General features: G+C 45.4%; 1 protein-coding gene across 1 annotated transcript in view; it reads right to left on the bottom strand.

The window, feature by feature from the left end:
- Window positions 1–5,364: 5,364 nt before the first annotated feature.
- LOC142289708 (5' exonuclease Apollo-like) overlaps window positions 5,365–26,633 on the bottom strand; it is an 82,555-nt gene continuing 61,286 nt past the window's right edge. The window contains exon 6 of the mRNA XM_075333631.1: window positions 5,365–8,788. Coding sequence (XP_075189746.1) covers window positions 7,800–8,788 — 989 coding nt within the window. The 3' untranslated portion in view covers window positions 5,365–7,799. The remainder of the gene's footprint in view (window positions 8,789–26,633) is intronic.

The following is a 26,633-nucleotide window of genomic DNA, read 5'->3' as shown; positions in this document are numbered from 1 at the left end:
CTCACAGTTCTTGTCAGAGCTCTGTAGGACCCCTTGGACTGCTGGGACCACTGTCAGGGACCTCCGCCGTTTCTGGGTGATTCAGAGAGTAAAAGCTGGTGTCCTTCTCTTAGTGTCTCTTTCTTCTGCTGTCTTCCTTAGCCTTGCCTTTGTTAGGATAAACCTGGCTTGGCCTCCACTACAGCCTCCAGGCTGGGGGGTCACCTGTCGGCTGATTACCCCTTTTCTGGAAGTCTGCTATGGGTTCTGGCCCTGGGAGCTTACAACGTCCCTGGGCCTCAGTTTTTACTGTCTGGAGATGATTTTGCACTCCTCCAGTCTCTAGGGACCGTCCCCTGTCGCAGCTTGATCCCTCCACCGATGTTACTGTGGAACAGGCCACCGTAGCCTACAACTACCCGTGGCGCCTCTAGGCCCTCTCCGTGGTACCTCTAAGACCGCCCGTGGTACCTCTAGGACTACCCGTGGCCCTGCGACTCCTTCTGTCTCCTACGTGGTGTCACCTGGACCTCTGGGTCCCAGGGTCTTCACCAGGAAGCGTCTCCTTCTGGTTCTCTGCTCCTGTCTGACTTGGAGCTTTCTTTCCTTCTTTCTTTCTTTCTTTCTTTCTCTCTTTCTTGCCTGCCTTCAGCAGGCCTCCTCCTCCCTCCTTTCTCGTGTTCTTCTTCTCCAACTACATGCTGGCTCCTCACTCTCTCACTCCCTGAGGTAGACTGACTAAACTTGACCTTCCTCTCTTTGTCTGCTCTCAGATGGCTCCTCCCACCTCCCCAGTTGCTAAGCTACCACCCTATGGGAGCAGGGATGGGTCTTACGGCCCCTCTCAGCATGCAGCATGGGAGGGTTGCCTGCCACTTTCCCTGGTCCCAGTATGTACCTAACAATGGGTGTAGTGTGGATTTACCAGGGGACCGTAGTTCACTCTCTTCCTCTCTCAGAATGGGGCATCACACCGCTGGATGGGGTGCAATGACCTGTGGCGACGGAAGCCTCAGGGGCGCCACACTCCCCCACAGCAAATCCCAGCACGTCCTCGGGCTGAAAAACAACAAAAACATGTGGAAGAACTGCAAAACATTTTTGGTATGCAAAACATAAAACAATAAAACATTTCTTCCCTTTATGGGAGGCACAATTACTTTAACGTTGCAAACTTCTTATAAAGAAACTATGTGTGCACTTTCAGTTCATTGCACAGTTTGGGCACTTCCCCCATAATTCTGGTAGGGGGCACAACGGGTGCAACTATATACATTTTCGGCTACAACAAGTCCAGTAGCCCGGCAGTTCGTTTCTTTCATTCAAACAACAATGGGACAAAATCAACCAGCCATTAAGTCCAATGGCCTGGTTACATAAGACACATACACATCCACCGGGGCCCACATTCCAGTTCAGTGGCCCGGTAACACATAAACATGGGGGGTGACGTCTTCAAAAAGCATGAGGGGCAGTACAGCAGGAAAGGGTGTCATCTTCGAAAAGAATGAGGGGCAAAACACAAGGGACTTCTTCAAAAAGAATGAGGGGCAGACAGGGGCTATATACAGTTCAGCATCTCTTCATCTTCACTCATGAGGGTAGATGCGGGGGTCCCACTCCGGCATTGCTCCTGGCAGCAGGTACGCCGACGATATCATCGTCTGGGTCCCCTGGGCGCTGGTCCCTGACCTTCTGCGCTGTTCTGCAGCCTGGATTGGAGTGGGACTGCTTGCAGGTGTTACACGGCGCTGCTGCAGAGGGCTGCTTGTCTGCAGGGGGCTGTTGCTGTGGTCTCTAGGGCCCTGCTTTGGCCGGGCTCCCTGCATCACACACGCCATGGAAATTCGGGTCTGCGTTTCCTGCGTGGCTGTTGCAGGACCTCTGCTTAGTTCTGTGGCCTGGGTCTGCCTTGAGGTGGTGCTGCTGCTAGGGGAGATGCTGCGCTCTTGTATTGTGCGGCGCCACTCTGGTTCTTCTGGGGCCGCTTCTTCCCGCAGGATATGTACATGCAGCGCGTACCATCCACGGTCCCCCATCAGCCGTGTATACTCCACCACATCACCCGGCTCGGCATCGCGCCCTGGGTGGCCCCTGGGGAGGTGCTCCTCGATGTCTCTCCGGGCCACAAACACGTCCTTGCCCAGACCGGGCTCCCGGATGAAGCCCCAGCCACCAGCTTGTCGGAAGTCCACTACTAGGCCCCGTCGCACTGGGCCCTCGGATCCCTTCAGGGCCTTCCTGACCTCTTCTTTGGAGGCCAGATTAGCGGCTTCTCGGGCCCTCCGTTTCTCCTCCCGGAGTTCCCGCTCCCTCTGGTACTCTACCACCAGCCTCCGGCACGTCAGCTCGCTGGCCAGGGGAGTTTCCTTGGGGAGCAGCGGCCGCTGCAGTCCCCTGCTTTCAATGGGCGCTGCGTCCCAATTCACTCCCGGGGATGCCATTCCCAGGAGGCTCACAGGGGGACTCGGCAGGGGGCCCGCTAGTTGTTCAGGGTTCACCCCACCCCAGGCTCCGTCTGCGGGGGTCTCAGGCAGGCCTCCGGTTCCCCACCGGGCGTCCGCGGGGTAGGCCGGGAAGGCCAGGGGGTCAGTGAAGGGGCTAAGCGGGGGCGCGTGGCGGGGCCCTGGGTCCGGACTGGACGGGGTTTCTGGTTGCTCACCCTGCTTCTGCTCCGCGGCATCCATCCACCGCTCCAGATCCTTCGGCACCCTCGGCGTTTCTTTCTGCCGGTCCGCCTCCACTTCCACACTACTCAGCCTCCGGGCCAGGACTCGCATTTCCTCTCTCAGCAGGTCCAGCTCGGGATCCACTCTTCCGGTCCCTGGTGCACCTTGCTGCAGCTCCTCCGCCATACTTCCGACCTGGGGAATGCTGCCTGGGACACTGCTTGGGTGCTCGACCACGCCACTCGGCTGCTCTCTTTCCCTTCTCGGAGGCGGGGCCAGAGGCTGCACTAGCAACTGGCGCCAGACTGGCGCCCAGCCCATCACGACCGGCATCACTCCGTTTGCGATAAGGTACATTGTCTTTATCTGCTGGTCTGGCATTTAGACTCTCTCTGCCAGCCGGCCAGCTTATCTGGTCGCCATTTCTTCTTCTTCCGCCTTCTATGGCGGGCACCGCTTCGCGCTCTTTTCTTGGACAAGGGGGCGGGGCTTCTCTTCGCGCCCTTTCTTCTTTCACGCCCCCCTTCTTCCCGCTCTCAGCAGCGCTAATGGCGGCGGTTTCTCGCTGTAATACACAGTCTGATTCACGATTCTTCAGGCGCACAGTACCCGGTGTGACCGGGCACGAGATCCTGTTCACAGCGCCAAAAGTTGACTCGCCCACCCCAGGGCTATGGGACACCCGGTGCCGGGCCGGACTAGTCCGGTGGTAGTCAGTGGTGGCTGGGCCCGGCTCCGTGGCCCTGGTGGGTGTCAGTGGAATATGTGGCTTGCGGAATAAAGGTTGTGTTCGTGACGCCACCTGTGGTATGCGGCTATTAAGCCGCCGCTGCTGTGTGAGGCCACCGGGATGATGTTATGGCAGCAATGGTGGTACTGCTCCCCACAGGTGGAGCAATGCCCGGGGCACAGTTGGTGCTTGTGAATGTCTATGAAGCTGTAATAACAGAGACCACTCCAAGGGTGCAGTTCAAGTTCTTTTACTCACAGTTCTTGTCAGAGCTCTGTAGGACCCCTTGGACTGCTGGGACCACTGTCAGGGACCTCCGCCGTTTCTGGGTGATTCAGAGAGTAAAAGCCGGTGCCCTTCTCTTAGTGTCTCTTTCTTCTGCTGTCTTCCTTAGCCTTGCCTTTGTTAGGATAAACCTGGCTTGGCCTCCACTACAGCCTCCAGGCTGGGGGGTCACCTGTCGGCTGATTACCCCTTTTCTGGAAGTCTGCTATGGGTTCTGGCCCTGGGAGCTTACAACGTCCCTGGGCCTCGGTTTTTACTGTCTGGAGATGATTTTGCACTCCTCCAGTCTCTAGGGACCGTCCCCTGTCGCAGCTTGATCCCTCCACTGATGTTACTGTGGAACAGGCCACCGTAGCCTACAACTACCCGTGGCGCCTCTAGGCCCTCTCCGTGGTACCTCTAGGACTACCCGTGGCCCTGCGACTCCTTCTGTCTCCTACGTGGTGTCACCTGGACCTCTGGGTCCCAGGGTCTTCACCAGGAAGCGTCTCCTTCTGGTTCTCTGCTCCTGTCTGACTTGGAGCTTTCTTTCCTTCTTTCTTTCTTTCTTTCTTTCTTTCTCTCTTTCTTGCCTGCCTCCAGCAGGCCTCCTCCTCCCTCCTTTCTCGTGTTCTTCTTCTCCAACTACATGCTGGCTCCTCACTCTCTCACTCCCTGAGGTAGACTGACTAAACTTGACCTTCCTCTCTTTGTCTGCTCTCAGATGGCTCCTCCCACCTCCCCAGTTGCTAAGCTACCACCCTATGGGAGCAGGGATGGGTCTTACGGCCCCTCTCAGCATGCAGCATGGGAGGGTTGCCTGTCACTTTCCCTGGTCCCAGTATGTACCTAACAATGGGTGTAGTGTGGATTTACCAGGGGACCGGAGTTCACTCTCTTCCTCTCTCAGAATGGGGCATCACACCGCTGGATGGGGTGCAATGACCTGTGGCGACGGAAGCCTCAGGGGCGCCACATCTTCCCTTGGTTACCCGATGTTTACCCTGGTTACAGCTTACCGCAGCTGCCAGATGCCGGCTCCTGATCCCTGCTCGCTTCATTTCGTCGCTCTCTCGCTGTCACACACAGCGATGTGTGCGTCACAGCGGGAGAGCGACGACCAAAAAATGAAGCTGGACATTCAGCAACGACCGGCGACCTCACAGCAGGGGCCAGGTCATTGCTGGATGTCACACACAGCGACAGTGACGGGACGTCACTGCAACGTCACAGAAAATGGTGACGTAGCAGCGACGTCGTTTTCGTCGTCGCTGTGTGTGACACCACCTCAAGATCCTAAACTGTGCCCTTGGAAATTGAAATACAATGGCTGCAAGTTGAAGACTCAGCTTTGCTCTGATTTTACTATGACTTGTAAATGATCCCAAAACAATGCAGTAGAGCTAATTGCCTTTTTTTTACTCCTTTATTTTAGGGATATAACATATCATGATAATGTCGTATGAAGATATACGTACTTACAACATAATATATACTGTACCTATGAACATGGAGGCAAGTGGCTGAATGCTGTCCAACCTCAGCAAACCAGATGCATGAGAATATTCCATCTAACATGTGAGAGAATAATAGGTCTAATATGTAAGAGACTATACACAGATACAATATGCTAGACATATCAGTGTACAAAGTCACGCAGTAATAGAAGAAAACTGGAAAAAGGAAGTAGAAATCTTTATTTTATATGATAAAAATGCATTGTGGACATACTGTATATAAAGAACAATATACAGGAAATTTGATAATTATGGTTATTTAATAAGAACTCTAACAACTAAACAGTATGGAGAAGAGAAATGAACAAAAAAAAGTAAATATAGCAATGTATTAATGGACTTATTGAGCAACAATAAGAAATAAATATGAGATGACGCGAGAATAACAGCAAACACCTCGTGACCACTCCTGCATTAGTGACAATTACCAGACTCAAAATGATAAGAAGAAAAATATATATTGCACAAACCACATGGATAGAAAACATACATTTATATCAAAGTGTGAAAATATCATGCTGAGTTCAGAATATAAAGAAAATTATTCAACTTTTTACAAATGGGTCTAGTCTGCTTAATTGCAAAATAAGTGCATGGTCAATAAAGACGCTTTTTCAAGGCATTTCATTTGTAAAATTGGAAGCTTTTGGCAATCAAGTCATGACAAAGACCAAACTGGTAACTACGCTCATGCAGAATAGCCCCTAAGTGTATGTGCAGACGTCCTTCTCAAGTGCAAACCACTTGAAACCTACCTGAAAAAGAAAAAAGCAAAAAAAACCAAACTCTTAAAAGAATGCAATATCAAAATTATTTGCTGTTCGTGTTATCCTTTTCAACTTGTTTTAACCACTTCATGTTTCCAAAGCTGAGGAGGGGGTTAAGAGATGGGACCGGATAATTATATACAGAGATCCTCTCATGGCACGAGAAAAAAAAAACCAAAGCAAAAAAGTGTTTTTGGAAGGAAAAAAACTCAGAGGGTATGCCGCATGCACAGCCTGATGGCTCTTCTGTATCGCCTACAATCCAGAACATTAGTTTCTGGATCAGATCATTGCAGCAGTGCAGGATTGCTTCTAAAGTGCAGAATCCAAAATCATACAAAAGATTATAATACAGGACCCCAAAGACTCAAATCCAAATGCATTTCCACTGTCCCCCTCTGCCCTTCTTATCACATCTGATACTGTGCTATGCGTTAAAAAGCAGAGAGTACATCTGAGATAAATTCTGTTCATGAATGTGAATAGTTTGAATATGATCCCAACCATTGAAGCTGTTCACTGTTTGCTTGTCTGTATTATAAGCCATGTTAGGACCCGGATATACACAAGAGTGCTTCTGACATGGCTCGGCTTAAAGGAGTTGTTTAATCTTCTTTTTTCAGAAGCACACTGGCTTCCTGGTTGCCGGAGTTGGGAGGTGTAGTGCACTGCACTCCTGAAGATTGACAATTCAGACCAGAGGCATGGTCATGCTGCTGACCCGAATTGACCGCCCTGGATGCTTTGCTCTCACCAGTTTCCCTCTGCAGAACTGGAGAAGTGCAGAGAAATGCAGCTGTTTAAGAATCACACTTGCAAGCTGTATAACCAAACTGCTTGAAAGCGTGAGTTCTCCTGAAAGAGTAGCCAACAAGTAGAAAATGTGGTTGTTTTCTTACATGGAACTTTGCAATTTAAGCCATTTTAGAAGTTGAGACAAGCTCTTTCATGGGATAGGTTATAACTTTAATTTCAGAGTCTCTCTGGAACAGTGGGGTCCAAGCATTAACATTGCATCAGTCAAATACTTCTGTAGTGCCCCTGAAGCCATCAGGGAGCTATAAGGTACTGCATCCCCATCAGGATGCAGGGCCTACCCCCTAGGGACCCAGAAGACCAGTGCCAGTAACAACCAAACATTCCAAACAATCCCTGTTTTTTTCCCCAAATTCCCCCATAGAATTGTACCAGAATAGGGTTGGACCAATGGATAGCTGCCTAGTGGTGGAGCCAATCCAGTCCACTAGACGACCAGGTGGGAGTGGCAGAGAGTGGACAGTCAGAGACAGTAGTCGGCAGAAGTCGTTGACAGAGTGAAGAAGCGAGCAGATGCACTGCCAGGAGTCAAACAGTGACCTGAGGGCCCAGGCGGTTGGTTGCCGGTGGAGTTCGGTGGAGTACTCCTGGAACCACGCACCAATGAGGTACAGAATCCTAGGTCAGGCAAATGCTCCAGTTATATTCCCCAGTTATACACTGCCCGGGACCGAGTACTCCATAACCCTGGGCAACACACCTCCACCAGCCCATAAAGAGACAGCACATTCAGTTGCTTCTCCAATCAAACTCCTTATAGTTTGTGGAATGGAGAAGACATGATCAGTAAGACCCCCATAGTTATTACTCACCTGATTCCCTCTCATCTTCTGCTCCTCCTGGAAAGGCAGGATGGTAAATGTAACAGCCAGAGTCTCTATGATAAATGATGCAGGAAAGATCAGGGCTGCTGACTAGTGATGGCAGGCCATTCTTGACATCAAAGAAATCCAGCAATCTTTTGACTAGAATGGCGTGAGATTATTAAAATAAAGCAGCACACTAATTACATAAGCCCAAGCTTATAATTATAAGGGAAAGAAATACCGGAGACCTTTTAAAGTGGAAATCTTTTGAAATATCTTTTTACTTGTGATGAACGTTTTTTCCGCTTTTTGCAGGGCAAAACTGAAAGACTAGTATGGCTTAAAGAACAATTCACATCGAGACTACAAATCTGACTGGTTTCCTCACAAAAACCAGAGGACTCAGAGATGACACTCAGATTCAAGTCTTTGGGGAAAGAAATTGCTGAAGGCATCTCTAACTCGTTCTTAGAGAGTTCAGAGATATCAGAAGTTGAAGAGGACAATGGATCATCATTAGTGTCAGACACAAGCACAGTAGACTCAGTCAGCGGTACTGGTGCTCTTCCATAATTTAGATTTGTGCTACAAGGGTCAATGTTGTACTCGTCTTTTGTGTGAATCATCTGCTTTAATGACTTTAGTGTCCTTTCCAAATTTTCACCAGTCTGATTTGGATCTGCAATACTTTGTAAATTTGTTTCAGTAGGCTCAAATTCAACCCCTCGAGGAATTGGCCTATTGGAAACTTTATGAATTTTCACGTTTCTTGAATTTAACTGACTTTTCATAGAATATTTAACGGAGTCTGGGATTTTTACGCAGGGTCTTGCCTTCTCTGAACTCAAGTATGGCCTTAACAGAGATAAACATTGCTTTGCTTTAACAACAGGAATAATGGACAGGGGTTTCAATCTAGAGACAAATGCGATTAGTTCATCATATGAAGAGTGGTCAGAATATGGGACCACGTGGATATCTTTGTGCCAGACCTTTAATTTCTGACTGGTTGGAAGAATGGCGATGGTCGGATGGACAGTATTCCATTTCTTCAAGTTAGAGTAGTTCACTTCAGCGTGGTCCACCACACGAATTCTTCCATCTCCATCCAATGCTGAAAACACATCTTCAATTTCTAAAAGAGTAAGTAATTCCAGTCTCTGGGGGCTTACAACAATCCAAGACTGAAATACTTTTGCCAATTCCACCAAAAGAGATTCTTTTCCTATACTGTACAGGCCTGCAATATACAAGTAGAGCCTTGTAAGTAGGAAGTCACGTAAAAGGGGCACAAAATCATACAAAAGTGAACTACAAACACAGAAGGGTGAGTGTCATTCTCTTCATACAGACATAAAGTGATAAGTAACCCCTTAATGCCCTACTGCATCTGTATATTCGTGCTGGGGTCCACATATGTGAAGCAGAGCCCATCCACAAGCGACAGACGCATTACACAGCTGTTATGCTCGAAGGGCGAGCAGGTGATTAGCAGACTCACTGGGCCATAGGATACAGCAGAAAAGCCAGAGGGGCTTGACTGAGGAGCCACACCTGTTTTTTACCAGAGCCTCTAATGGTGAGGGTGTTACGCTGCAGGTGCGAGACCGGGTGCCACTCAGGAAGATTGATGCTGTGACAGCTGGCCCCAGGTGTGCAGAAAGTACATTCCATGATGAACAGTAACAGCAGCAGCAGATGTCGAGGTTTCAGCCAGGATGGATGGATGCGGTAGCAGCAGCTGGTGAGGATACTTGCAGCAGCGGGTATCATGGTGGATAAACAGTAGCTTGTAGCAGCAGCAGCAAACTTGAGGTGACTGCAGCAATGGATCAGTAGCAAACTAAAACACAGAAATAGATCAGCAGTAGAACATAGAACAATACAAGAGCAGCAGAGACAGCAGCAATAGTGCTATAAAACCCAAAAACTAGCAACGTATCTCACTCATTGCCCAGGGGAAGGTGCTTTAAATATACCTGCAGCCTCTCAGCCAAGCTGAGTGGTCATTTCCGCGTGGGGGTACACTGGCCCTTTAAGAAAAAGGGCATGTCTACGGGCAGTTCCAGGAGGCCTGTGGTGTGTGCACAGCCTCCGGGACACCATAGCATAGGTCGGGGATGGGGCAGCCACAGCAGGTCGGCCAGATAGGTGAGAGCTGACATCCCCAACGGGAGATTTGGCAGGGCAGTGTGGGGACGCCTGTCTGGGCCAAACAACAGACTTTAATAGCAGTGATTGGAGCGAGCTCTGTTAGCTGTCATTTAACAATTTAGATACTACTGTCAATTATTAATAGTGGCATTTAAATAGCATGATCACAGCTGCAAATTTACATCGGCTCCCACTGGACCTCAAGCCGATTGGTTTACAACAGCATCTGGAGTCCAGTGAAGCCCAACTATAAGTGTGACTTCTTAGGAGACCTCCCTTTACACTATAGACAGTATTGGACTATATAGAATATGAGATCATAGGATTGAAAGTTTAAAGTCCCTTAAAGAAAAGAAAATTAAAAAAAAGAAAAAAACATTTGTAAAAACCTACATTCTGTTTATTTTTATTAAAAACTCAACTTAAACCTTTTCCAAATTTAAAAATAAAAAAAACAAAACAGATCTGGTATTGCCATGTCCTTAAAAGTCTTATTGAAATATTAAAGTAATCAATAATATATATACACTGTGTGCAGACTTATTAGGCAAATGAGTATTTTGATCACATGATCATTTTTATACATGTTGTCCTACTCCAAGCTGTATAGGCTTGAGAGCTAACTACAAATTAAGTAAATTAGGTGATGTCCATCTCTGTAATGAGGAGAGGTGTGGTGTAATGACATCAACACCCTATATAAGGGGTGTATACTTATTAGGCAACTTCCTTTCGTTTGTTAAAATGGGTCAGAAGAGAGATTTGACGGGCTCTGAAAAGTCCAAAATTGAGAGATGTCTTGCAGAGGGATGTAGCAGTCTTGAAATTGCCAAACTTTTGAAGCGTGATCACCGAACAATCAAGCGTTTCATGGCAAATAGCCAACAGGGTCGCAAGAAGCGTGTTGGGCACAAAATAACTGCCCATGAATTGAGGAAAATCAAGCATGAAGCTGCCAAGATGCCATTTGCCACCAGTTTGGCCATATTTCAGAGCTGTAATGTTACTGGAGTATCAAAAAGTACGATGTGTGCCATACTCAGGGACATCGCCAAGGTAAGGGAGGAAGAAAAACGACCACCTTTGAACAAGAAACATAAGATAAAACGTCAAGACTGGGCCAAGAAGTAGCTTAAGACTGATTTTTCAAAGGTTTTATGGACTGATGAAATGAGAGTGACTCTTGATGGGCCAGATGGATGGGCCAGAGGCTGGATCAGTAAAGGGCAGAGAGCTCCACTCCAACTCTGACACAAGCAAGGTGGAGGTGGGGTACTGGTATGGGCAGGTATCATCAAAGATGAACTTGTGGGACCTTTTCGGGTTGAGGATGGAGTGAAGCTCAACTCCCAGACGTACTGCCAGTTTCTGGAAGACAACTTCTTCAAGAAGTGGTACAGGAAGAAGTCGGTATCGTTAAAAAAAACCCCATGATTTTCATGCAGGACAATGCTCCATCATATGCATCCAACTACTCTACAGCGTGGCTGGCCAGTAAAGGTCTAAAAGATGAAAAAATAATGACATGGCCCCCTTGTTCACCTGATCTGAACCCCATATAGAACATGTGGTCCCTCATAAAATGTAAGATCTGCAGGGAGGGAAAACAGTACACCTCTCGGAACAGTGTCTAGGAGGCCGTGGTAGCTGCTGCACGCAATGTTGATCGTAGACAGATCAAGCAACTGACAGAATCTATGGATGGTAGGCTTTTTAGTGTCACTATAAAGAAGGTGGCTATATTGGTCACTAATTTTTTTTGGTTTTCTTTTTGCTTGTCAGAAATGTTTATTTCTAAATTTTGTGCAGTAATATTGGTTTACCTGGTGAAAATAAACAAGTAAGATGGGAATATAATTGGTTTTTATTAAGTTGCCTAATAATTCTGCACTGTAAGGCTAAGACCGCACTTTGCTTTTTACCTGCTTTTTACCTGCTTTTTCAACTGCAGCGTTTAATGCCAAAATGGATGTGTTCTGCTTTTCAAGCATAGTCTATGGGAATTTGGGTTTCTTGACCGCGCTATGCAGTTCAAACTGCTGCCTTTTTGTGACATGTCAATTGTTTTTGCCATTTGAGTTTTGAACTACAAAGCTGAGTTTTTGCCCAAATTTCTGCCACAAAAAGGCAGCATTTTGAACTGCATAGCGCGGTCAAGAAAGCCAAATTCCCATAGACTATGCTTGAAAAGCAGAACACATCCATTTTGGCATTAAACGCTGCAGTTGAAAAAGCAGCAAAAAAGCAGGTAAAAAGCAGGTAAAAAGCAAAGTGCGGACATAGCCTAATAGTTACCTGCACAAACAGATAACCTCCTAAGATAGCCAAATCTAAAAAACCCCACTCCAACTTCCAAAAATATTAAGTTTTGATATTTAGGAGTCTTTTGGGTTGATTGAGAACATAGTTGTTGATCAATAATAAAACAAATCCGCTAAAATACAACTTGCCTAATAAGTCTGCACACGGTGTATATTTATATTATATGATGTGCAATAAAACAAGGTGATCAAAACATCAGATATGGCTTATACACAATGGGTGGGGAAAATAAGTATTTGATACACTGCCTATTTTGCAAGTTTTCCCACCTAAAAAGAATGGAGAGGCCTGTTATTTTTACCGTAGGTAACATCCAGAAAATCACATTGATGTTCATGATTTTAAATAATTAATTAGCACTTTATTGCATGAACCAAGTGTTTGATCATCTACCAACCAACAAGAATTCTGTCTCTCACAGACCTGTTAATTGCTCCTGTTTGAACACGTTACCTGTATAAAAGACACCTGTCCACACTCCAACCCAAGGGGAGCTACAGGTTTTCGTGGGCCCCGGGCGAAAGAGACTCAGTGGTCCGCATGCACATACACAGAGAAATACAGATACAGACATATGTATGTGTATATATATATATATATATATATATATATATATATATATATATATATATATATATATATATATATATATATATTTAACCCCTTAAGGATGAAGCAAGTTTTGTACTTAATACCCAGGCCATTTTTTGTAATTTTGACCAGTGTCACTTTATAAGGTTATGACTCTGGAATGCTTCAATGGATCCCGGTGATTCTGAGATTGTTTTTTCGTGACATATTGGGCTTTATGTTAGAGGTAAATTTAGGATGATTTTTTTTATTTTATTTGTGAAAAAATCTGAAATTTGACAAAAACAAATAAAATTTCTCAATTTTCAAACTTTTAATTTTTATGCCCATAAACCAGAGAGGTATGTCACACAAAATAGTTAATAAATAACATTTCCCACTTGTCTACTTTACATGAGCGCAATTTTTGAAACAAAATTTTTTGGGTTAGGAAGTTAGAAGGGTTCAAAGTGCATCAGCAATTTCCCATTTTTTCAACAAAATTTACAAAACCATTTTTTTAGGGACCACATTACATTTGAAGTGACTTTGAGAGGCCGAGGTGACAGAAAATACCCCAAAGTGACACCATTCTAAAATTTGCACCCCTCAAGGTACTCAAAGTCACATCAAAGAAGTTTATTAACCCTTCAGGTGCTTCACAGGAACTAAAGGGGGCTTTACACGCTGTGACATTGCTAATGCGGAGTCGTTGGGGTCACGGAATTTGTGACACAAATCCGGCCGCATTAGCGATGTTGCTGCGTGTGACACCGATGAGCGATTTTGCATCGTTGCAAAAACGTGCAAAATCGCTCATCGGTGACATGGGGGTCCGTTCTCGATTATCGTTACTGCAGCAGTAATGATGTAGTTCGTCGCTCCTGCGGCAGCACACATCGCTATGTGTGACGCCGCAGGAACGAGGAACCTCTCCTACCTGCCTACCGGCTGCTATGAGGAAGGAAGGAGGTGGGCGCGATGTTCCGGCCACTCATCTCCGCCCCTCCGCTTCTATTGGGCGGCCGCTCAGTGATGTCGCTGTGACACCGCACGGACCGCCCCCTTAGAAAGGAGGCGGTTCGCCGGTCACAGCGACGTCGCCGGGCAGGTAAGTATGTGTGACGGGTCTGCGCGATGTTGTGCGGCACGGGCAGCGATTTGCCCCTGTCGCACAACAGATGGGGGCGGGTACCCACGCTAGCGATATCGGGACCGATATCGCAGCGTGTAAAGTAGCCTTAAAGTAATGTGAAATGAAAAAAAATAAAAATTAATATTTTACCTAAAAATGTTGCTTTAGCACTAATTTTGTTACTTTTTCAAGAGGTAACACCAAAAATTGGACCTCACACTTTGTTACCCACTTTCTTATGAGTGCACCGATACCCCACATGTTGTCAGAAACCTCTGATTGGACAAATGGGAGGGCTCAGAACAGAAGGAGCAATATTTGAATTTTAGAAAGCAAATTTGGCTGAAACAGATTGCGGGCACCATGTTGCATTTACAGATCCCCTAAGGTACCTAAACAGCAGAACCCCCCCTCAAGTGACCCTATTTTGGAAACTAGACCCCTTAAGGCTTCTATCTAGGGGTATAGTTAGCATTTTGGACCCACAGGTACTTCACAGATTTTGATAACGTTACGTTGTCATATTGAAAATTGTCATTTTTTTCTCAAAAATGTTGCTTTAGCATCAATTTTTTCCACTTTTTCAAGAGGCAATTTTAAAAATGTGACCCAAATGTTTATTACCCACTTTTTTATGAGCGCGGTGATACCTCACATGTGGTCTGAAACCTTTGTTTGGACAAATGGGAGGGCTTGGAACGGAAGGAGCAATATTTGAATTTTGGAAAGGAAATTTGCCTGAAAAAGATTGTGGGCACCATGTCACATTTGGAGGACCCCTAAGGTACGTAAACAGCAAAAAAACACCACAAGTGACCCCATATTGGAAACTAGGCCTCTCAAGGAATTTATCTAGATGTTTGGTGAGTACCCTGGACCCCCAGGTGCTTCACAGAAGTTTATAACATTGAGCCATGAAAATAAAAAAGTAAAATTTTTACACAAAATTGTTACTTCAACCAGGTAGCTTTTTTTTTTCACAAGGGTAAACGGAAAAAAATCACCAGGACGTTTATTGTGCAATTTCTCCTGAGTTTGGTGATATCTTATATGTGGTGGAAATCAACTGTTTGGGCACACAGCAGGGCTCGGAAGGGAAAGAGTGCCATTTGACTGCAAAATTGGCTGGAATCAATAGCGGACGCCATGTTGCATTAGGAGAGCCCCTGAGGTGCCTAAACAGTGGAGGTCCCCCACAAGTGACCCCATTCTGGAAAATAGATCCCTCAAGGAATTTATCTAGATGTTTGGTGAGTACCCTGAACCCCCAGATGCTTCACAGAAGTTTATAATGTTGAGCTGTGAAAATAAAAGGAAAAAAATCAGCATAAAATGTATTGTGCAACTTCTCCCGAGTATGCTGATACCTTATGTGTGGTGGAAATCAAGTGTTTGGGTGCACAGCAAGGCTCAGAAGGGAAAAAGTGCCATTTGACTGAACAATTGGCTGGAATAATTAGCAGACGCTATGTCGCATTTGGAAAGCCCCTAAAGTGCCTAAACAGTGGAGGTCCCCCACAAGTGACCCCATTCTGGAAACAAGACACCTCAAGGCTTTTATCTAGGTGTATATTGAGCATTTTGAATCTACGAATACTTCACAGAATTTGATGACCTTAGGTTGCCATATTGAACATTTTCATTTTTTTCACAAAAATGTTGATTTAGCATCCCATTTCTCATTTTTTCAAGAGGCAACAACAAAACATGGACTTCACAGGTTGTTATCAATTTTCTTGTGAGAACAGGGATACCCCAGATGTGGCCAAAAACCTCTGTTTGGATAAATGGGAGGGCTTGGAATGGAAGGAGCTCCATTTGAATTTTGGAAAAGTTGAAATAAATTGCGTGCACCATGTCACATTAGCAGGGCCTCTTGGCTACCTATACAGCAGAAACCCCCCACAAGTGACCCCATTTTGGAAACTGGACCCCTCAAGGACAAAAATGTTGCTGTAGCAACAATATTCTCACTGTTGGGCTATGTGGCCATGATCCAGCGACACGGCATCTAGTACACAGTGTCAGCCTTCCTGCAGAGATGTGAGTTGTCCATGGGAGAACACAGGTGCCCATGCCCACGATTTGGGTTCAGGCTGCTGTGGACTTTAGCTCTATTTTACCTGCAGAGAACACTCTTGTCTCCGCAGCATAAATTGACATGCTGAAGCTCAGGAAGCCATGCCGCAGGTCAGTTTATGCTGCGGAGAAAAGAAGCACAGTGGGCATGAGATTTCTAAAAATCCTTCCACTGTGCTTCTACTGTACAACGCAGCGTTATGGATGCAGGGAAAACACTTTGCGCCCAAAATGCTGCAAACCCTGATTGTGGGCACATAGCCTAAAATACTACAATGCATGAATGGATAGATGTAAAACATATATATAACATCCCATCCCCCTGCATATTCGAAGCTGGCGCACTTTAGTTCTTTTCATATGGCACTAAAGTGTGCCTAGACTTGTATTTAGCCCCCCCCAAAAAAATAATTAAAATAAATGACGTGTGGTCCCCCCTATTTTTGATAGCCAGCTAGGGTAAAGCAGACAGCTGTAGCCTGCAAACCACAGCTGACAGCTTCATCTTGTCTGGTGATCAATTTGGAGGGCTCCCCAGGCTGTTTTTTTTTTATTTATAAATAATTAAAAAAAAAAACAAATGTGGGGTCCCCCCAAATTAGATCACCAGCCAAGGTGAAGTTGACAGCTGGGGTCTGGTATTCTCAGGGTGAGAAGAGCCATGTTTATTGGACTCTTCCCAGCCTAAAAATAGCAGGCCGCAGCCGCCCCAAAAGTGGCGCATCCATTAGATGCGCCAATCCTGGCGCTTCGCCCCAACTCATCCCGTTGCCCTGATGCGGTGGCAAATGGGGTAATAAATGGGGTTGATACCAGATGTGTAATGTCACCTGGCATCAAGCCCAGCAATTAGTGATGTCATGGTGTCTATCAGATACCCGACATAACTAATTGACAGTAATAATAAAAAAAAGACAACAAAAATTTTTTTGAAAAAACACTCCCCAAGACATTCCCCTCTTTCACCAATTTATTGAAAAAAAAAAAAAATCGAGTCCCCTGTAATCTGATAAGGGAGCCCCACTATGATTCTGGACCTTCTAGAATATGAGGGGCACGTTCAGGGAACGTATCCCCCATTTTCTAGGAGTGCAGACCCTCCATTTGAGGAGAGTGGGTGCAAAGAATTTGCACCCACCCTCCCCGGGTCACGGCTGCAGTGTGCCGAGCAGCAGCCAGTGTCTCTGAACACAGGAAGCTGAGCTGTCAGCTGCTCTGCATGTGTGACCAGCGTCTGCTGTGAAGGAGGGGGGATCGCGGTGGATGAAGACTGGAAAAGGTACGGGGGACACCGGGGAACACCGGGGGGATATAGTGGGTGACCTGGCAGGACCTGGGGAGCAGTTTTCTGTCGCATGTGTAATGCCACACGCGACAGAAATCAGAGGAAGAAGGTGAATGCGGGCGGCGCGCTGCTGTGCGCGCCGGTGTGCGCGCCGCCATCTTGGATTTTTGGGAGGGGGTTGGGGGTCTGGGGGGCACTTTAGCGACACCGGGGGACCAGAGGGGACCGGGTAGGAGATTTATCTCCCATCTGGCATGTTTGATCATGCCAGATGGGAGATAAATAATTTTTTACCGGCGCTGTTATTTACTGTAATGTGATCATCAGTATACGGTGTATACCGGTGATCACATGATCTGGGACCGGAAAAACCGGCCTGAATCACGATCTCCAGGGTCTCAGCTACCCCCTGGTAGCTGAAGCCCCGGAGATTTTGCACCCCTGGGGGGCGCTATTTACATTTTTCTGATCGCCGTTTTAAAACGGCAGAAAGGAATAAGTACCCTTTTTTACTGCTGTTTTAAGACATGACGCGGTCGTAATGGGGATATATATATATATATATACACACACACACACACACACGCACATACATATATATATACTGTATATATATATATATATATATATATATATATATATATATACATATTTGATGACAAATTCACAAAACTACATAGAAACAGCCATAAATCTATACACAGTCATATACGCTGACTAGAGATGAGCCACCCCCCTGGTGTTCGAGTTCGGTTCGGTTCTTCGAACGGCGGGCAAATTTGGCGAACGTTCGACGAACGTTCGACTAACCCATTCGAACCCCATTGAAAACAATGGCAGGCAAACACAAACACATACAAACACATAGAAAACACCTTCTAAGGCAGAGGTGGGCAATTAAATTTCTCATGGGGCCGCATGAAAACTTGGGATCCTTTTAGAGGGCCGGACTGATATACTTAACTCAATTCTACCCAATACTGTGTATGTGTGTGTGTGTGTGTGTGTGTATATATATATATATATATATATATACAGTGCCTACAAGTAGTATTCAACCCCCTGCAGATTTAGCAGGTTTACACATTCGGAATTAACTTGGCATTGTGACATTTGGACTGTAGATCAGCCTGGAAGTGTGAAATGCACTGCAGCAAAAAAGAATGTTATTTCTTTTTTTATTTTTTTTTTAAATTGTGAAAAGTTTATTCAGAGGGTCATTTATTATTCAACCCCTCAAACCACAAGAATTCTGTTTGGTTCCCCTAAAGTATTAAGAAGTATTTCAGGCACAAAGAATAATGAGCTTCACATGTTTGGATTAATTATCTCTTTTTCCAGCCTTTTCTGACTAATTAAGACCCTCCCCAAACTTGTGAACAGCACTCATACTTGGTCAACATGGGAAAGACAAAGGAGCATTCCAAGGCCATCAGAGAGAAGATCGTGGAGGGTCACAAGGCTGGCAAGGGGTACAAAACCCTTTCCAAGGAGTTGGGCCTACCTGTCTCCACTGTTGGGAGCATCATCCGGAAGTGGAAGGCTTATGGAACTACTGTTAGCCTTCCACGGCCTGGACAGCCTTTGAAAGTTTCCACCCGTGCCGAGGCCAGGCTTGTCCGAAGAGTCAAGGCTAACCCAAGGACAACAAGGAAGGAGCTCCGGGAAGATCTCATGGCAGTGGGGACATTGGTTTCAGTCAATACCATAAGTAACGTACTCCACCGTAATGGTCTCCATTCCAGACGAGCCCGTAAGGTACCTTTACTTTCAAAGCGTCATGTCAAGGCTCGTCTACAGTTTGCTCATGATCACTTGGAGGACTCTGAGACAGACTGGTTCAAGGTTCTCTGGTCTGATGAGACCAAGATCGAGATCTTTGGTGCCAACCACACACGTGACGTTTGGAGACTGGATGGCACTGAATACGACCCCAAGAATACCATCCCTACAGTCAAGCATGGTGGTGGCAGCATCATGCTGTGGGGCTGTTTCTCAGCCAAGGGGCCTTGCCATCTGGTCCGCATCCATGGGAAGATGGATAGCATGGCCTACCTGGAGATTTTGGACAAGAACCTCCGCTCCTCCATCAAGGATCTTAAGATGGGTCGTCATTTCATCATCCAACAAGACAACGACCCAAAGCACACAGCCAAGAAAACCAAGGCCTGGTTCAAGAGAGAAAAAATCAAGGTGTTGCAGTGTCCTAGTCAGTCTCCTGACCTTAACCCAATTGAAAACTTGTGGAAGGAGCTCAAGATTAAAGTCCACATGAGACACCCAAAGAACTAGAAAACTTGGAGAAGATCTGCATGGAGCAGTGGGCCAAGATAACTCCAGAATATATAGCATAGAATCTGGCTCACAATAATTTAGGTGCCTCCGAGAAAAAAGTCAATGTTACAAGAAGTAGCTCGGGCACTCAAAGAATTGAAAAAACGAAAGTATTGATGCTTGTCAATGCCAATTTTTATTTTTCATGCAAAGGTTTGTGCTATGACGTTTCGGCCATACAATTCTGGCCTTTATCAAATAAATATGCTGGAACAAAGGAAAAAAGAAAAATACAATATCAAATCTCATATACATATACAGTTGATTTTACACATACAGTCAATTATACACGTAGTGCATGTAACAAAAATTCGGCCAATGTTTTTTGGCGTTTGTAGAACTATACGTATAACAAACAGAAAACCTAATGTACAATAGTATAAATTATCAATTCATGATCGTACAATTGAGAGACCCTAATATACATGACATACATGTAAAAAAGGATTATATAGAAAATACGTACCACAGGAAACGTATATGTGGTTAAACTGGTAGAACTAAGTTCACATATGTTGATCAGTGGTACCCTAGTGATCAACCTGAAGTGAAAAACAAACCCATCTTAGGAATATTATAGATATTTCATGTATACATATATGAAAGGGACCATAAGGAAAATACATGAAATCAGTAACAAAATTTACCTTTGCTATTCTCTATGTGAAATGTCTCTTAGAGACCCAGATGTTCACTAACAAGCTGTGGTGTATGGTCCGCTATAACACTTGAGATACACAAAGAGTGATAGGAATTAAATTGGAACCACCATCTGGTGAAAAAAAGTAATGATTCTGAAAAAACTGGGGGGGGGGGGGAGAGGGAAAAAAGGTCAGGCAGGGCTTAGTCCAGATTCAGTCACCATGTTGGGCGCAGTAAGAAATGTAGTATTACCTTAGTCAACGTCATTTAACCTCTCAAGGGGCTCATACTCGTGTTGTTACTGTGCTATGGGACCAAGTTCCTTCAAATATGAAGAGTAAAACATGAAGAGTAAAAGGCTGACAGAGAAACATGGAAGGAATGAAACATATATGAACAGGATAGGATTTTCATCACTCACCACTGTGTGTGTTGAAATTTAATCCTTGGTGTACTTTTAAGGATCCTTTAGGAAATATCTCCTTGTGTGTCTATAAGTTTTTGTACGATATATTAAAAAATGATGATTAACCTCTCTACACCAGGGGTGTCAATAAATCCCTGTTCATTACCTGGATAGGTCAGATGCAGTGGTGATTCAGTGGAAATCCACTGTCAGTAATCCTGTAGGTCCTGTATCTACAGCCCCCCAGTGAGGATCTGTAGGAATTATATTAAAAAATGATTAACCTCTCTATGCCAGGGGTATTAATTAATCCCTATTCATTACCTGGATAGGTCAGATGCAGTGGTGGTTCAGTGGAAATACACTGTCAGTAATCCTGTAGGTCCTGTATCTATAGCCCCCTTGTGAGGATCTGTAGGAATTGTATAATCAATAAACATGTCATAGTGAATCCTGCAAAAGTGAGGAGGGAAAAACCCCTATCCGTTACCTGAATACGTAATTGCAGTGGTGATTCCGTGGGGATGAAAGCTGCGTGATGACCGGAGGTACCGGCGGGTGTGTGGCGGCCGCCATTTAAAGCTAAAACATGTACACAGGAAATCCTGTGAATGACACGCTGCGCCGTCCGTGGAACGCATCAGCGCGCAGGCGCAGGGGGCATCCCAGTCAGGAACGCCCCCCGCGCATGCGCACAAGCGGACCACATGCGGCGTAATGCCGGACGTGGAACAGGAGCGCGCGCCAGGTTGGACGCGCGCCCATGCCCCACAAACGGCATGTGAGAGTGAATGGGGCGTGATACCCTTGTATGACTGACGCTAGCGCGGGCACGAGTCTAGGTCCCCGCGGCCCGCGCACGCATGCGTACATACTCAGGATGAGTGTATACAGTACGAAGATACAGTAAGGTGAAGACGGAGTGATCCATAGGTGAAAGTTCTACTTAGACTAATTCGAACATTGCATACAATGTAAACAAGGGCAATTTCCCATGTTTACATTGTATGCAATGTTCGAATATGACGAAAGGTAGCTCTTTCTCTCATCCTCGCACGGGTAGAATTTTCCATCTCCAGGACTTTTTTACATGCGATTCGTCATACGTGATCTATCTCATTAAGTGTCCGTGCGGTCTCGGGTATGTTGGGGAGACCACCCAACATATCCGAGACCGAATTAGTAAACACAAGTCTACTATTCGATGTAAATATGAACTTCTACCAATCCCGGCGCATTTTATGAAGGCAGGCCACTCGGTATCGCAATTGCGCTATCAGGTGATTGAGCATATCCCGGTTAGTAGGAGGGGAGGCAATAGGATCTTAAAACTGAAAGAGAGGGAATCCTTTTGGATTTATACTCTACAGACACTCGAGCCCAATGGCCTCAATCGTGAATATGAGGTGTCTTATTAGTCTAAGTAGAACTTTATATGTAATAAGGGACCTGAGAATTTAATTGAATTTATTGGGGTTATAGGGGATACTTACTATTGGATTTTATAGGCAGGCTTTTAGGGGCTTTTAGACAGTTTTTTATTATCTTATATTATTACTCCATAAGACTAATCACTTTTTCTTTTATTCCCTAGGCACCTTAATATACCAACACGGATGTCACGTCATCACCACATCACGTTCACCTATGGATCACTCCGTCTTCACCTTACTGTATCTTCGTACTGTATACACTCATCCTGAGTATGTACGCATGCGTGCGCGGCCGCGGGGGACCTAGACTCGTGCCCGCGCTAGCGTCAGTCATACAAGGGTATCACGCCCCATTCACTCTCACATGCCGTGTGTGGGGCATGGGCGCGCGTCCAACCTGGCGCGCGCTCCTGTTCCACGTCCGGCATTACGCCGCATGTGGTCCGCTTGTGCGCATGCGCGGGGGGGCGTTCCTGACTGGGATGCCCCCTGCGCCTGCGCGCTGATGCGTTCCACGGACGGCGCAGCGTGTCATTCACAGGATTTCCTGTGTACATGTTTTAGCTTTAAATGGCGGCCGCCACACACCCGCCGGTACCCTCCGGTCATCACGCAGCTTTCATCCCCACGGAATCACCACTGCAATTACGTATTCAGGTAACAGATAGGGGTTTTTCCCTCCTCACTTTTGCAGGATTCACTATGACATGTTTATTGATTATACAATTCCTACAGATCCTCACAAGGGGGCTATAGATACAGGACCTACAGGATTACTGACAGTGTATTTCCACTGAACCACCACTGCATCTGACCTATCCAGGTAATGAATAGGGATTAATTAATACCCCTGGCATAGAGAGGTTAATCATTTTTTAATATAATTCCTACAGATCCTCACTGGGGGGCTGTAGATACAGGACCTACAGGATTACTGACAGTGGATTTCCACTGAATCACCACTGCATCTGACCTATCCAGGTAATGAACAGGGATTTATTGACACCCCTGGTGTAGAGAGGTTAATCATCATTTTTTAATATATCGTACAAAAACTTATAGACACACAAGGAGATATTTCCTAAAGGATCCTTAAAAGTACACCAAGGATTAAATTTCAACACACACAGTGGTGAGTGATGAAAATCCTATCCTGTTCATATATGTTTCATTCCTTCCATGTTTCTCTGTCAGCCTTTTACTCTTCATGTTTTACTCTTCATATTTGAAGGAACTTGGTCCCATAGCACAGTAACAACACGAGTATGAGCCCCTTGAGAGGTTAAATGACGTTGACTAAGGTAATACTACATTTCTTACTGCGCCCAACATGGTGACTGAATCTGGACTAAGCCCTGCCTGACCTTTTTTCCCTCTCCCCCCCCCCCCCCCCCAGTTTTTTCAGAATCATTACTTTTTTTCACCAGATGGTGGTTCCAATTTAATTCCTATCACTCTTTGTGTATCTCAAGTGTTATAGCGGACCATACACCACAGCTTGTTAGTGAACATCTGGGTCTCTAAGAGACATTTCACATCGAGAATAGCAAAGGTAAATTTTGTTACTGATTTCATGTATTTTCCTTATGGTCCCTTTCATATATGTATACATGAAATATCTATAATATTCCTAAGATGGGTTTGTTTTTCACTTCAGGTTGATCACTAGGGTACCACTGATCAACATATGTGAACTTAGTTCTACCAGTTTAACCACATATACGTTTCCTGTGGTACGTATTTTCTATATAATCCTTTTTTACATGTATGTCATGTATATTAGGGTCTCTCAATTGTACGATCATGAATTGATAATTTATACTATTGTACATTAGGTTTTCTGTTTGTTATACGTATAGTTCTAAAAACGCCAAAAAACATTGGCCGAATTTTTGTTACATGCACTACGTGTATAATTGACTGTATGTGTAAAATCAACTGTATATGTATATGAGATTTGATATTGTATTTTTCTTTTTTCCTTTGTTCCAGCACATTTATTTGATAAAGGCCAGAATTGTATGGCCGAAACGTCATAGCACAAACCTTTGCATGAAAAATAAAAATTGGCATTGACAAGCATCAATACTTTCGTTTTTTCAATTCTTTGAGTGCCCAAGATAACTCCAGAGACCTGTGCCGGCCTGATCAGGTCTTATAAAAGACGATTATTAGCTGTAATTGCAAACAAGGGTTATTCCACAAAATATTAAACCTAGGGGTTGAATAATAATTGACCCACACTTTTATGTTGAAAATTTATTAAAATTTAACTGAGCAACATAACTTGTTGGTTTGTAAGATTTATGCATCTGTTAATAAATCCTGCTCTTGTTTGAAGTTTGCAGGCTCCAACTTATTTGCATCTTTTCAAACCTGCTAAATCTGCAGGGGGTTGAATACTACTTGTAGGCACTGTAAATATATATATATATATATATATATATATATATATATATATATACATATATATATATATGCACACACTACATCACTATATACTATACCTGTAATACATTACAGCACTATATACTGCACCTGTAATACACTACAGCACTATATACTGCACCTGTAATACACTACATCACTATATACTGCCCCTGTAATGCATTACAGCACTATATACTGCCCCTGTAATACATTACAGCACTATATACTGCACCTGTAATACATTACAGCACTATATACTGCCCCTGTAATACATTACAGCACTATATACTGCACCTGTAATACATTACAGCACTATATACTGCACCTGTAATGCATTACAGCACTATACACTGCCTCTGTAATGCATTACAGCACTATATACTGCACCTGTAATACATTAAAGCACTATATACAGCACCTGTAATGCATTACAGCACTATATACTGCCCCTGTAATACATTAAAGCACTATATACAGCACCTGTAATGCATTACAGCACTATATACTGCCCCTGTAATACATTACAGTACTATATACTGCCCCTGTAATACATTAAAGCACTATATACTGCACCTGTAATGCATTACAGCACTATATACTGCACCTGTAATGCATTACAGCACTATACACTGCCCCTGTAATGCATTACAGCACTATATACTGCACCTGTAATACATTACAGCACTATATACTGCCCCTGTAATGCATTACAGCACTATATACTGCTCCTGTAATACATTACATCACTATATACTGCCCCTGTAATACATTACAGCACTATATACTGCACCTGTAATACATCACAGCACTATATAATGCCCCTGTAATGCATTACAGCACTATATAATGCCCCTGTAATGCATTACAGCACTATATACAGCACCTGTAATGCATTACAGCACTATATACTGCCCCTGTAATGCATTACAGCACTATATACTGCCCCTGTAATACATTACAGCACTATATACTGCACCTGTAATACATTACATCACTATATACTGCCCCTGTAATACATTACAGCACTATATACTGCACCTGTAATACATTACAGCACTATATACTGCCCCTGTAATACATTACAGCACTATATACTGCCCCTGTAATGCATTACAGCACTATATACTGCCCCTGTAAAACTACATCATTACATTCCCATATACTACATCACTACACCCAAATATTACACCAGTTACCCCCCCTCCCCCTTCCCCTCCCCCTCAGGTTATTAGTGACCACTCACCTCGCCCTCCTCAGGCACCACCGTACAGGTTCCCCGCTGAGCTGCTTCTTCCCTGGAATGGGCCCTGGCTGCGCCGCTGTTGTTCTTGTACGGCCCCTGCCCCCGCCGCTGCGTCTCTCTGTCCAGGCACCGACTGGTGCCGCTTCTCCTGCCGGGCGGGAACTTTTCAAATGACACACACGTGCTGTACTGCCGACATCAGGGCGCGCGTGTGTCACAGAGAAAGCTGCCGCAGGGAACAGAGGACCGATCCTGAAGCTCCGCACAGTGTAGCAGCGGAACGCAGGAATCTGTTACCCCCCCTCTGTTACCCCCCCTCCCCCTTCCCCTCCCCCTCAGGTTATTAGTGACCACTCCCCTCGCCCTCCTCAGGCACCACCGTACAGGTTCCCCGCTGAGCTGCTTCTTCCCTGGAATGGGCCCTGGCTGCGCCGCTGTTGTTCTTGTACGGCCCCTGCCCCCGCCGCTGCGTCTCTCTGTCCAGGCACCGACTGGTGCCGCTTCTCCTGCCGGGCGGGAACTTTTCAAATGACACACACGTGCTGTACTGCCGACATCAGGGCGCGCGTGTGTCACAGAGAAAGCTGCCGCAGGGAACAGAGGACCGATCCTGAAGCTCCGCACAGTGTAGCAGTGGAACGCAGGAATCTGTCCTCTGTTCCCTGTCCGGCAGCATTCTCTGTGACACGCGCGCTCTGATGTCGGCAGTACAGCGCGTGTGTGTCATTTGAAAAGTTCCTGTCGGCAGGAAAAGCAGCACCACGTCTCCATCTCTGATCTAATGGGCGGGCCGGTCACAGACAGTAGGCGGGCCGGATGTGGCCCGCGGGCCGCCCCTTGCCCAGGTCTGTTCTAAGGTGTCCAAAAGGTGACAAACAACTCACAAGACACCACACACACATGGAAAAGTGACAAGGACATATACTCATGCTGAAAGAAAAGAGATAGACGAGTAAAAGGAGGAGGAGACACAGATATAGGCATGTCATGTTCTTCTAAAATCATGTAAAACACAGCAAGGGGACTCCAAGCAGAGTCTCCCTTTTTCCAAA

The sequence above is a fragment of the Anomaloglossus baeobatrachus genome, chromosome 2 (genome assembly GCF_048569485.1).
Source record: "Anomaloglossus baeobatrachus isolate aAnoBae1 chromosome 2, aAnoBae1.hap1, whole genome shotgun sequence".
Lineage (NCBI taxonomy): Eukaryota > Metazoa > Chordata > Amphibia > Anura > Aromobatidae > Anomaloglossus > Anomaloglossus baeobatrachus.
Note: the sequence above shows the minus strand (reverse complement) of the source record. Positions and strands in the feature narration are given on the sequence as shown.